This window comes from Hipposideros armiger, unplaced genomic scaffold (assembly GCF_001890085.2).
Source record: "Hipposideros armiger isolate ML-2016 unplaced genomic scaffold, ASM189008v1 scaffold_316, whole genome shotgun sequence".
Classification (NCBI taxonomy): Eukaryota; Metazoa; Chordata; class Mammalia; order Chiroptera; family Hipposideridae; genus Hipposideros; species Hipposideros armiger.
The window spans coordinates 1,094,683-1,107,738 of NW_017731666.1; the positions used below are offsets into that span (position 1 = coordinate 1,094,683).

At 49.0% G+C, this 13,056-nt stretch overlaps 2 protein-coding genes across 6 annotated transcripts in view; one reads left to right on the forward strand and one right to left on the reverse strand.

Annotated features, from left to right (window-relative positions):
* Nucleotides 1–344: 344 nt before the first annotated feature.
* TAS1R1 (taste 1 receptor member 1) lies at nt 345–5,822 on the reverse strand. The gene is given in 8 exon segments (XM_019660358.1): nt 345–403; nt 406–496; nt 1,312–1,808; nt 1,811–1,905; nt 1,907–2,020; nt 4,728–4,785; nt 4,788–4,844; nt 4,847–5,822. Coding segments are annotated over 8 exon segments (1,062 nt in total). The 5' UTR covers nt 4,938–5,822.
* A 23-nt stretch (nt 5,823–5,845) lies between these two features.
* Nucleotides 5,846–13,056, forward strand: part of NOL9 (nucleolar protein 9) — an 18,165-nt gene continuing 10,954 nt past the window's right edge. For 4 of the 5 annotated variants that reach the window (XR_002126004.1, XR_002126005.1, XR_002126006.1 and 1 more), the window contains exons 1-6: nt 5,846–6,265; nt 7,045–7,264; nt 7,641–7,768; nt 9,284–9,419; nt 9,515–9,611; nt 10,335–10,432. Coding sequence is in view for 2 of the 5 variants with exons in the window: in XM_019660401.1 (XP_019515946.1) it covers nt 5,882–6,265; nt 7,045–7,264; nt 7,641–7,768; nt 9,284–9,419; nt 9,515–9,611; nt 10,335–10,432 (1,063 nt within the window). In the remaining 3 variants the exon portion in view is untranslated. The remainder of the gene's footprint in view (nt 6,266–7,044; nt 7,265–7,640; nt 7,769–9,283; nt 9,420–9,514; nt 9,612–10,334; nt 10,433–13,056) is intronic. The other variant, XM_019660400.1, reaches the window with a different exon arrangement.

The window sequence follows — 13,056 nt, forward strand, 5'->3', positions numbered from 1 at the left end:
CCTGGAGTTGCCTAGCAACGCCAAGCTGGGCGCTCGCGGGTCTTCTTCGTCCTGCTGAGCCAATCCCGAGATTCCGGCTGCAGTTAGCCGGTTGAGGCACCCTCAGGCTTGAAGAATCAGCGCCTCATCCTCGCCCAGAGAGGTAGCACAGCCAAAACGCACATGTCACCTCTTTATTGGCAGCCCGGAGTCCGGGCTGGTCTCTCCCGTGTCCTTACATTTCCCAAACCAAGAGTGAGGAGTCCAAAGGCCTCGCGGACACCCCAGACTCTGCGTGCCCCCCTCGACCTTCGCCCCTCAGGGCTGGGGAGGCTTCCAGTCCGCTCCACCCCAGCTTAGTGCACCTAGCTGTTGAGACCTGGGCCGCACAGGATCATATAGCACTTGGGGAGGAAATAACCGCGAAGCCACCACTAATGCTGCTCAGCATGGCCAACACTTGGACAGCCGGCAGGTACTTGCTTTGGTAGACACTGGCAGTGGTGAAGAAGGCGATCTAGTGTCGAACTACTGACCGGAGATGCCAAGAATGGAGACAGTTGGGCTGGTTGAGTAGTGCGTTGGTTAGGAGTTGGCTTGGGATGCCAGCTCTGAACAGCAGGGCGGCAGTTTGGATCCCACATGAGGGCCAGTGACACTGCGCCCTCTACAGCTAAGATGGTGAACAACAGCTCAACCTGGAGCTAGGCTGCCATGAGTCACCAGTGGCAGCTGCAGTGGAGCTGTAGTGGGCTGCCATAAGCTACCGTGACTGGTCGGCAGCCAGTGTGAGCTACCATGAACCGCTGTGAGTGGCCATCCAGTGGCGGATGACCAATCTGCCTCACCCGCGAAGAGCGCAATGATAATACCAACATGGGCCAGTGAAGTGATGTCCTCCACAACTAGACTGAAGAACAAAAGGACATCAACTTGTCTGTTCCCCTCCCCCGATTCCCCAAAAAAAAAATCTTAAAAAAAAAAAGAATGGAGAGAGCAAGGCAATGCAGAGAGCAGGGAGGAGGACAGACAGAGCACAGTCCCACCCGGCATCCTCACTGACCTCAGTCTTTTATTAGAGATAACAGAGGAACAGGTGGCAGGAAATAATAAGCAAGCCCCTAAGGCTAAGGGAGAAAATGCTTTGTCTAGGTGTTGTTTTTTAGCTCAAGAGGAGCAAAACAGTTTCAAGGACTTTGGCTTCGCACACACTGTTTTCAGTGTGGCAGGCATCCAGCCTCCCTCAGTTGACCGCTGAGCTTTGTCTCAGGCAGCAACCTTACAATCTTGGCTGTAGGGGCCTATGTGGGGGAGTCCCTAATGTGTCCCTACAATCCAGGGGTTGAGGAGCAGGCTGAAGGGGACACATTTGGCCTTGTAGTTCTCTGGCAGGTCCTTGCCCCCATAGCTGCAGGCAAAGGTGCTGACTGAGAAGAGACCACTGTCGGCGAAAGGTAGTGTGAAGTCCAGTGAGTTGGCCTCTGTGCAGTCAAGCACCACCAGCTGAGCAAAGTGCTGATATTCCCTAGTGGGCAGTGGGGTCCACACGGCAAGCCACGTTAGACAGATAAACAGCTGGGCCACTGAGCTGATCACTACAAACAGGCCAGCTCCATGGTTTTGGACCCAAGCATTTTAGAAGGTGGATACCTTGGCAGAAAGCTTGAAGATGAAGACCAGTTGGAAGGAGCAGATTGTCAGGCAAGACAGGAAGATACTAAAACCGAGAGCAAAGAGACCTTGGTGCAGCAAGCACGTGGGCAGCGTGGACTCCCCAAAGCAGCCATAGAGGCCACAACTGCCCCCTGCCTGGGAGCCCAGCGTGAGCTCACCACAGGGGTGTCCAGGTGCCAGGCAAACAGGCCAGCAGTCCCAGCCACCAGTAGGAGCAGCAGCACTTTAGCCACCAGCAGCACCCTAGATGGGCTCATGCTAAGTCAAAAACACCGTCATGCGTGGGAAGCAGGTCTGGCTTCCCTCAGGCGCCCAGCGGTGGAGATCTGGAAGGGAAGGCGGAGAGGGCCCCTGAGAGCCAGGCGATCAGAGCAAGAAGAGGGGGAAAAGGCCATGCAAGACTACAGGTGTTGGAGGACTGTACCACAGGAGCTCAGCTCTGCCGGGCACAGTGAGATGGGGGTAGCCCTAGGTGGCACCCCGAGGCCAAGTGTTTCCTTAGGGTGCCTATGTTCATTACAGATTCTGGAGACAGGCAGATAGGTTTTGTATGGCTCATGATCCCAGAAGGAGTTGGTTTGCAAACCAAGAGGCCCCTAGGGAGGGCCTTAGCCTGATAGCTCTGCCCACAGCCAGTGAGGCTATGGTCAATGGAAGCAACCCGTCCCAAAGAAAAGGCATTTTCATCTCTCCAGTACTTCCACTAACCAAACCTACCTTCCTGAGCTGATGCTCTGAGTTTTCTCTGAGTTGACTCTCTGAGGACAGAAGAGATGCATTCCCACTCCCACAGGCAGAGTAAAAGGAAAGAATGCAGGGCCAGCTGAGTGGCGTGATGGTTAAGAGCTGGCTTGGGACGCCAGAGGGCCCCGGTTCGGATCCCACATATGAGGGCCAGTGACACTGCCCTCTCTACAGCTAAGATGCTGAACAGCAGCTCAACCTGGAGCTGGGCTGCCATGAGTCACCAGCAACAGAATAGGCTGCAGCCCCTGCTGCAGTGGTTGCCATGGGCTACCGTGTGTAGCCAGCAGCCAGCGTGAGCGGCCAGCAGCCGCAGTGAGCGGCCGTCCAGAAGCCAGCGACTGATCTGCCTCGCCCGGGAAGAGCGCAATGATGGTGCCAACTTGGGCCAGTAAAGCAACGTCCTCCACAACTAGACTGAAGAACAAAAGGACAGCAACTTGTCTGTTCCCCTTCCCCCAATTCCCCAGCACTGTTCCCATCCCCCAATGCCCCAATTAAAAAAAAATCTTAAAAAAAAAAAAAAAAAGGAAAGAACGTGGCCCCTGAAATCCAACTCTGAGCCAAGCTCTAGCTGCCTCAATTTGCTTTCTGATCTTGACCGTGCATCTCTGGGTGGAGTATGCTTTTATTTTTCTGCTGCAGATACGCTAGTATCTGTCTGCATTTGGGCCAAGCTGTTTGAGGTGCCAGTGTCTTTGACATAAACAATAGAGGGACTTTATACAGCTAGCATGGGAAGGTACAATGAGAATACAGCCTCATCTGTTTGGGTCATTTAGGATAAGATTGCATCCATAGGGAGTTGGGCTGGGAGCTCTCTAATAAAGGGCAAAGCTAGGCCTGAGGCTTTCGACTGGTTGTTTCTTTGTGCTTGATCAGAATTTAGTCTGGTGGCAGATATCCTCCAACCCGTACCTAACTATCAGCAACTATCACGAAGTCCTGTAGCAGAGAAACCTGCTGTACTGGTCAGAGTTCTCCAGAAAAAACAAAACCAATAGGATATACATAGAGAGGTTTATCTTAAGGAACTGGCTCACATGACCGTGGGGGCTGGAAGGTCTGAAGTTTGCAGGGCAGGTTGGAAGTTCCCACAAAGCTGATGTTGCAGCTTTGAGTCTACAGGCAGAATTCCTTCCTTTTTCAGGGACCTCAATCCTTTCTCTTAAGGTCTTCAACTGATTGGATGAGGCCCACCCACACTATGGAGGGCAATCTGTTTTCCTCAGTCTATTGATTTAAATGTTAACCACATCAAAAAATACCTTCACAGCAATATCTAACTGGTGTTTGATCAAACAACTGGGCACCATGCCTTAGCCACACTGACCATAAAATTAACCACCACACCTGCTTAATCTTCTTTCACTCGTGCTTCTTCCTAGGACACTCGTGAATGTGGTGGTAGCCTGTGTTCCTCATTGCCTACTTTGGGAGCTGCTGGCTGAACCCCAACGGGGTGTGCTGGGGACATGACTCAGCCCTGCTTGAAGAGAGTGCCAGTCCCATCTGCTTTCCAGCCTCTCTGCTTGTTAGAAGCATCTTCCATCATTTCTATCACTTCTGTCCTTAAGTCACTCGGAGGAAGCTCAGTGTCTCCTGTTTATGACAGCCCTTCAGTTCTCTGAAGCCAGTTTTCATGTCTCTCTCCCCCAGATCTTCTCTTCCCAGGCTCCACCTGTGGCACTTTGGGCAAGTCCTCATGAGCTAGGCTTTCCAGAACCTTTCTCCTAGGCCGGCTGTCAGGTGTGCTTCATGTTTAGGGCATCCTGCTGCTGACCCTTACGGCATCCCCTAGCCTCCCAAATCTGTGATTTGCACAGACTCTAAGCACCTATCTTCTTTATAAGAAAAGCAGTGTTTTCTCTACCTAGACTTCCTGAAGGCACCAACCTAGGTTATCTTTGCTGAGCTCCTGAAGCATCTACTGCTGTGTGTCTTCACTTCCCTCCCCATGGAGACCCTCCCCTGCTATTTGAGAGACCAAGGAGTTTGAACTTGGGGAGGAGTTGGGAGGAGATGGAAAAGGAGAAAGGCCACACTTGCTTAATCCTTGCCATCGAGTTATGTCACAAAGCCAGGAAATAACTGGAATGGAATTATAACACAAAGACTCTAACAGCCAGGACAAAAAATATATATATTTCAGAGTAGAAACTGGGCCGAATTGCCAGGGACGGCCCAGCTAGAGCTTGAAGGTGGTGACTGTAGGTTGAGGAAGGGCTGGAGGCAGCACAGGTGGCAACCTCAGAGGCAGAGAAGGACAGGCAGAGGACCCTGGAGGCACAATTCCCACTAGATGACAGCTCTGCTGAGCCCTCCCTCACCCGTCACAGAGGGTCACTGTGGGTCTGTGTCTCACCCCCAGACAGTCAGTGTGGAGGACAGGCCTGCAGTGGGGTAATCCTCAGGGAGGCTGAAGTCAGGAGAGGACTCCATGTTGGGCAGCTACAAGCCCAGCAGCAGGAACAGGTGAGCTCCAGGACAACCAGGTGAGCCACCCAGCGTAACATGCTGACCAGGCGTGTGCCCGGCATGGCCGAGCGGCGCCCTCCGCCCAGGTCAGGCCGTTTGAAGAGTAGATGGCAGCTGCCCACGTGCTTACCAACTTCACGCCTAGGAAAGGGATGGGACTGGAACCCCGTTGTCAGAACCAGGCTGTTTGTCTTGGCTTCTGGGTCCACTGCCCTACTCAGGAACTGGGCAGTGTGAAGGCACAGATGCAAACCAGGCAGCGTGCCCACCGATCCTTCCTCTGGGTGGCTGTGGGCTCTGTCCTTGCTCTGGTGCCTGCAGCGTCACCTGGCTCGGAAAGGGAGCCCTGGCATTATTTTTCGTGTGTGGGAGGGCGAGGTTGGGGGCCAGAAGAAGGCAGGAACACAGCTTCTCTGGGGGCCCTGAGGGACAGGGTGAGCAGGGTTGCGAGCAGGGAGCTGCCAGTTTTAGAACCTTTCGCCTGGGCCTCAGTTTACCTAATGAAACATGGCTTTGAATTGACCTCCCCCCTAGTCAATTTTCTGACACCGAATTTCTTAGTGAGTCATCGTAGTTTTGCCTTGTTATCCAGGGTGGCTTGCGCCCTTCAGCCCAAAGGCAACAGCATGCAGAGGGTATGCGAACAGACCGGTTTTGTTTAAACCGCCACTCCTGGAGCTTTTTCTGCAGGACAAAAAACTATCCCCGTGGATTTCCGGAGAGGTGGCCCTGGACTTGAGCTGAAATATCAGGCTTTCCGTCTCGAGGCGGCGGGGGTGAGCTTTTGCATCATGGAAATGGAGCCCTCCGCGGGACCGCCGGCTCGGTGGTCACCGAGGCGCCGCCCTCAGAGTCCCCGCAGGCGGGCGGGGGTCTCCGAGTGAGCAGGCGCGCGGGCCGGACCGCCGGCAGAGGGCGCTCCAGGTCCCCAGGCCGCTCCACAGGCCGTGGGGGCGGAGCGACGGGATCTCGCGAGATTCTCGCGCGGTTGGCGCCAGTAGCCATCATGGCGGACACGCTGCTCCTGGTGCGCAAGCGGGGGCCTATCCGCTCCGCATGGAAGCGAACCCGCAAGGCCCGGCCCCAGCTCACCCTCAGCCGCCGGCCCCGCCGCCGGCTCTGGACTCTGCTGCGCTGGTGCGGCCGGAGGCGCCTGCGACGGCGGCTGCTGCAGGCCCAGGCGGCCGGCGCGGACTGGCGGGAGGGCGGCTGCCTGGAGCGGAGCGCGGCGGCGGCGGCGGCGAAGAAGACCAAGACCGCGGTCCTCAGCGCGGCCCCGAGGCATACCTCGGGCCAGGACTCCGCTCCGAGTCGCTTCCCGAAACTCCCCGTCCGGCTCTTGCGGCCGGCGGGACCCGGCCGCGCGTTGCTACTGCTGCCCCTCGAGCAGGTGAGTCGCGCTGGGAGAGTCCGGAGGGCAGAGGGGGCGGGGTGGAGACGCAGCCCCGGGGGTTTCAGCCCGGGGGAGGACCGTGTCCCCTCTGCTGGCTCCCCGGTCGCGAGTCGAGCGCATTTCTCGTGGCGGTGGTGCTGAGCAGAGGGTAACCTGGGCCCTGATGGGGAGTGGGGATCTAGGTCTTCAGAGCTGAAAGGGACTTGAACGGTAACGGTAATAATAATAGGTCGCATTTCCTGGGTGCTTAGTAACGCCAGGTTGTACGTGTTGTAAGCGTCCTGGGTGTGTGAACCCGTTTAGTAACCCCAGCTCACATGAAGTCCTTAATGCTATTGCTATGAATGTTTACAGAGGAAGGAGCTGAGGTGTAGTTTAGGGAACTTGCCAGAAGGTGAGGAGCCAGAGCTAGGACTCACACCCAGGCGGCCTGCTCGCAGAACCCCTGCTCTTGCACTCGGGTCTGGGAGGTCCCCCTCCAATACAGGAGGGAAGTGACAGGCAGGCAGTGGGCCTTTTAAGGACGGGGACAGCAGAGCCCAGTTCATGGGACCCCCTTGTTCTTCATATGTCAGTGTTCACCAGCTGTGCCTGTAGCTGCCATGGGATGTGATCTTCGGTTAAAAATGTGAAGTGCCTGGTAGTCGCCTAGTACAGTGTATTGTTATTTAAAAGTCTACTGCCTTTCGCTATGTGGATAGCAAGGTTTTAGAAAATTTCAGTCATTAGGAACAGACTCCGTAATGCGATTTCTTCCTTTTTTCTTTCTCTGCTAGTTTTTCACTTTTAGTGGGATCTGTCGTGTGACGTGCCTTTACGGTCAGGTGCAGGTGTTTGGTTTCACCATTAGCCAAGGCCAGCCTTCCCGCGATGTCTTCTCTACCTATACCCACTCTCGCCTCACTATCAGTGCAGTTCCTTCCTCGATGCCTGAGAGAAGCAAGAAGGAGATGAAAAGGGAAGCCCGAACTCTGCTCAGATCTCATCTTAACCAGGGTAATGGAAAGAACTGGGTAATATACTGAGGATGTACTATATAGAATAAGGCTAATCATTTTGAGACGCGTACTATGGCCTAGACATACTATATCTATTTAAACCCTCACAAGGATCCTAAGAGGGAAACTTGTTTTCACCAATTTGCAGTTGAGTAAAGTTGCCCAAGGCCACACACGCTAGTATGTGGTAAACCTGGAGTGACTTCTCTGTCCGGGTGTGTTCCTGTTATGCAGTATGGCCTCCTGAAAAAGACCCTCAAACACAATTCCTACTCTCAAAAAGTGTACAGTTTAGCTGAGGAATTGGTAGTCCAAAAGGGCATAGAATTGAATGGAGTTACTATTTCTAAGGTAATTTGTTTCCCTCTTTCCAGATGACAGATGTTGGGTGATGAAGAATTTTTCTCCTATGTGTTCCATTGTGCTGTTGGAAAATCTGAAAACCTCGACTGTAAACTTTATAATCAGCCATCCAGGTTTATCTTACATCTTTGTACAAGAGGTGAAACACTATTTATTTGGAGTTTTGCTAATTGCTTTCACCAGCAGTCATATCAAATGACTACATAAGATGCTCCCTTGGAAAAGCAATCTGTCTCCTTGTGCTGTAGATCATACACAGTGTAATTCATGTGTACAGTAACAATAGTTAGTGCAGACAGCTACATCATGAAGAAGTATCTCCCTGCCCACCTTGGTTGCATTCCCCAGCGAAAGGCACCGTTTCATATTGCAGTTGGGTAAATGCCTTCCGGCTTTTTAAAAATCATACCTTCATATCTTGATTGAGTAACTTGAGATGGTATAAGTTTTCTCTAAACTGAATGAGTAATACTTAACACTTTCTCCCGTCTCTCTCTCTCTTTTCTCACCTCTAAATTTTGCTGGCCATGTTATTTCCTAAAGTCAAGTCATTACTATAATTGTCTCCTGTGAGCCAGTAGATTGAGTCTAACCCATAGGATTATTGGACAGGCTGGATGTGAGGTATTAGGAAGAATCAAGGGCCAACACCAGGCTTTTTGGGCTAACCACCTAGGTGTATGGAGTTGCCATTAACTGAGATCGGGCAGCTGTAGGAGGAGATACAGATAGTTAATTTTGAGATGTTCATTTGGAGATGTGGAGAGCTGGAGTTCAGAGAAGAGGTTGGAAATGTAAATTTGGGAGCTTTTAGCTCCAGCAGAGGGTTCCGAAGGCCTTGAGGTGGGATAATAACGTCAAGGGAATTGATAACAGATAGGAAGAGGAAGGTTCAAGGTCTGAGCCCGATGCACTCGCAAGAACAGGTCTCGATGAGGGAGCAGCAAAGAGACTGATGTCAAAACTCTGAAGTCCTGCTCCATTGTTTTCTAGAATCCTGGGTTGTGAGTAGGAAGGCTCAGTGCCAGGCTGATTCCTTTTATGATGTCCTTATCCTTGGGGTTGATGAATTGCATGAGGATGTGATCATGGGTGGGTCTCTTCCATGATCCTCTTCCTCTCAGTGGCCTTCCATTGAAGCCCCACCTGCTTCCGCCAGGACGGAGCTCTTCCATTCCTTGGGTTGCTTTCTGTTGGTTCCCTCGTACTTCTGCAAGAACGCCATTGGATTTCGTGGACCTGTCTTTCACATCCGTCTGCATATATTCTTGTCTTTTCGCTTTGTTTTCGGAGATTGCCTTGACTTTATTCCAAATCACCAACCTGCTCTGCAACTGTGCTCTTCGATTGCTTTTTTCTTGTGGCAATCACTTAGATTTCCATACATTTTCTTTGGATTGCCCTGCAGAGGTGATGGCAGCTTGGAAGTAAACCTAGGCTATGGAAACAGACATGGATGACTTTAGGAAGAGAGTTGACAAGATGTACTAAAGGGTTGGATTCGGGGGGTGGGGTGGGGAGTGCAGTGAGAAAATGGGAGGGATCAAATTTATCTTTTGTAGCTCACAACTGTATGAGGTTTATTAATTTAGAACTAAATAAAAAGAGGGCATTTGTTTTCACCTTTTCTAAAGATTTACATTGTTAATTTCAGAGTCTGACTTTCCAGATTAACGCCGAATATTTTGCCTTGAGGTCTGTTGGCATTAAAAAAGAGAAAAAAAAAAACGCCCATCATTTTACTGACAGTATCCTTTCAGCCCTGGAAGAGTTAGTCAGTGATTCTTGTGGTGAGTGACACATATTGATAAATTCGAGTGTTATCCATCAGAGGAGTCCTAAACAAGATGTCTAATTCTCGAGTCAATGTTCGTTTCACCCCCAGAAGAAGCAGATGGCTGCCCTATCATTCTGACTTGTGGACCTCAGGACGTTGGAAAGTCAACCTTCAATAGATACCTGATTAACCAGTTATTAAATAGGTAAGAGTGTTTTACTCTTGTTTTGACATATTGCTAGCTTTGAGGCATGAAGTAAGAGTTCTGACTTACAAAACTGGATGGGAATGCCTCTTCTAAGTAGAGATTATTTACAGCTGTGCTAACCTGCTCAGCTGAGTGGTGGTATCGTCTGTTAGACTGTGTTTTGGAGTGAGGGGACAGTGCTCTTAGGGAGTAATGACTTTGCTTCCCAGGGAGCTTTTGAGAGGAGCCACTTGGTCTCAGAATCTGTATTTGTCCGTACCCAGAGATTCGCAGTAGGCCTAAATCCTGCTGTCTATGAAAGATAAAATTTCAGGAAAGACGAGGTTGTAGTCGTGTTATCGCTGTGACCATGACTGCATTGCATTTTCTCTTCAAAAAATTTTATTTTATTTTTCTAATAAGTTTTATTGGGGAACAGTGTGTTTTTCCAGGACCCATCAGCTCCAAGTCAAGTAGTTGTTTCAATCTAGTTGTGGAGGGCGCAGCTCAGTGGCCCATGTGAAGATCATACCGGCAACTTGCGTGTTATGAGCCTGCGCTCCAACCAACTGAGCCAACCAGCCACCCCAAAACATTAAAAAAATATATATTGTTTGAGCATTCCACCTAAAAGCCTACATGGGGTGGATTATGACTGTATCACCTAAAATCTTTAAGATCTGATGTACCCTTTCATCATCGTTAAAACTAGTCAAGATTTTCTTCCTTTTAAATTTTCAGTGTTTCCTGCATTGACTATTTGGAATGCGATCTGGGACAGACAGAATTTACTCCTCCGGGTTGCATTTCTTTACTTAATATTACAGAGCCAGTTCTAGGTATGTATTATGTATTTCTTAAGTGTCTTGGTGTTCTAAAATGTGAAAGTAATGATACTTAACAAAAAATTCAAAGAATATCAAAATTTAAAATATAAAAAGTGAACATCCCCCTATGAAACTCATGGTCTCCCCATAACTGTTTCTCTGGTCTCCAAAATTAAAAAAAAAAAACTGATATTTTTCTAGGGTTCCATGGAACTACTGTCCATTTTGTTACATGTAAATTGCAAGCACACTTCCTCTAACATTAACATCTTTGTAATCCTATACAGCGTTCTAAACTGGGAAAACAGCATTGATGTCATACTATTAAGTAGTCTATAGATTTTATTTAAAAGTCACCAGTTATTCTTCTAATGCCTTTTTTCTGGTTCAAAATTCAAATCAGAATCTCACATTGCTTTTTATTTTTTAGGGGAAAATATGCATAACATGATATTTATCATTTTAACTATTTGTGAACAATTCAGTGGCATTAAGTATATTCACAATGTTGTAGAACTATTATCTATGGACAAAACTTGTGATCACCTGAAACTGAGATGCTGTCCAGTAGTCCCCCTTATTTGTGGGGACACATTCCAGGCCCTACAGTGGCCTGAAACCCAGGATAGTACGGAACCCCGTATATACTATTTTTCCTATACATACATACCTTCGATAACGTTCACGACTTCTCTTTGGTATGTTCCAATTGCCAGCATCCTCATTCTCGGCGCTTGGGGTCATTAGTACGTAAAATAAGGGTTACTTGAACGCAAGCACTGCGACACCCAACAGTTGATCTGATAACTGACTAACGGGTGGGTATTTTATGCAGCGTGGATACGATGGACAAAGGGCGATTTGTAGGAACAAGCGAGGTTTCATCACGCTACTCAGAACAGTGTGCAATTTAAAACATGATTTTTTTTTTTTTTGGTAAAAATTTTACTGGGAGAATTGGGGAGGGAGAACAGACAAGTTGCTGTCCTTTTCTTTTTCTTTTTTTTTAAAGATTTTATTGGGGAATTGGGGGGAGGGGAACAGACAGGTAGACAAATATGCTGTTTTTGTTCTTCAGTTTAGTCGTGGAGGATGTCGCGTCACCGGCCCATGTTCGTATGATCATTGTGCTCTTCCCGGGTGAGGCAATCGGTCGCTGGTCATTGGTCAGCCGCTCACAGCGGCTCCCGGCAGCTCACACCGGCTGCTGGCCACTCACGTGCAGCCCATTGCAGCCCCACTGCAGCCTACGCCGTCGCTGGCGACTCACAGCAGCCCAGCTCCAGGTCGAGCTGTTGTTCATCACCTTAGCTGTAGAGGGTGAGCATCACTGCCTTCAGTGTGGGATCCGAACCGCAGCCCTGCTGCTCAGAGCTGGCGCTCCCAAGCGAGCTCTTAACCAGCTGAGCCACTGGGCCGGCCCTGTCCTTTTGTTCTTCAGTCTAGTTGTGGAGGACGTCGCTTCACTGGCCCATGTTGGTATTATCGTTGTACTCTTCCCGGGTGAGGCAGTCGCTCGCAGGCCGTCCTGATGAATTGTTTATTTCTAGAATTTTCATTGAGTCTTTTCAAATCACAGTTGACTGTGGGTAACTGAAATCAAAGAAGTGAAGCCACAGGTGAGGGGGGGCTACTGTATCAGTAAACAATAACTCCCCGTCCCACTTTCCCTCTAGGCCCCAGGAACCTCTGTCGTACTCTCTGTCCCTGTGAGTTTGCCCGCTCTAGACCACATATAAATGAAATCATGCCATATTTGTCCTGTGTATGGCTTCTTTCACCAAGCATAATGTAGGCATATTGTAGCACGTCAAAATTTAATTCCTTTTTATGGTTGAATATTATTCAATGTATGGATCTATCACATTTTGTTTATCCATTCGGCTGCTGATGAACCCTGGGGTGGTTTCTACTTTGTGGCTGTTGTGAGTTGTGTTGCTCTGAACAGTGTGTGCAAGTATCTATTCATGTCCCAGGTACCAGTTCTTTCAGAGCGGAATTCTGGCTCATTTGGTCGTTCCATGTTTAAACTTTTGAGAAGCTGCCAAACTTTTTCACATTAGCTGCACCATTTTACATTCCTGTCAGCAATGTACAAGGATTCTAATCTCTCCACGTCTTCACCAGTACTCATTATTTTTGGTTATAGGCATTCTATTAGATGTGAAGTGATGCCGTGTTTTGGTTTTGATTTGCATTTTTCTAATGACTAATGATGTTGAACATCTTTTCATGTGCTTATTGCCCATTTCTGAATTGGGTAATTCGTTTTGTTGAGTTTCAGAAGTTTTTTATATATATTTAATCCCTTATTGGATACATGATTTGCAAATATTTTCTCCCATTCTGTAGGTTTGTGTTTTCGTTTTCTTGATGATATCCTTTGATGCACAGTCTTAATTTTTATGAAGTCAGTTTATTTTTTCTTTTATTGCTTGTGCTGTTGGTGTTGTTCCCATGAAGTTGTTGCCAAATCCAGTGCCATAAAAATTTTCTGTAATGTTTTCTTCTAAGAGTTTTTTTTTTTTTTTAAAGATTTTTTATTGGGCAATTGGGGGATGGGAACAGTGCTGGGGAATTAGGGGAAGGGGAACAGACAAGTTGCTGTCATTTTGTTCTTCAGTCTAGTTGTGGAG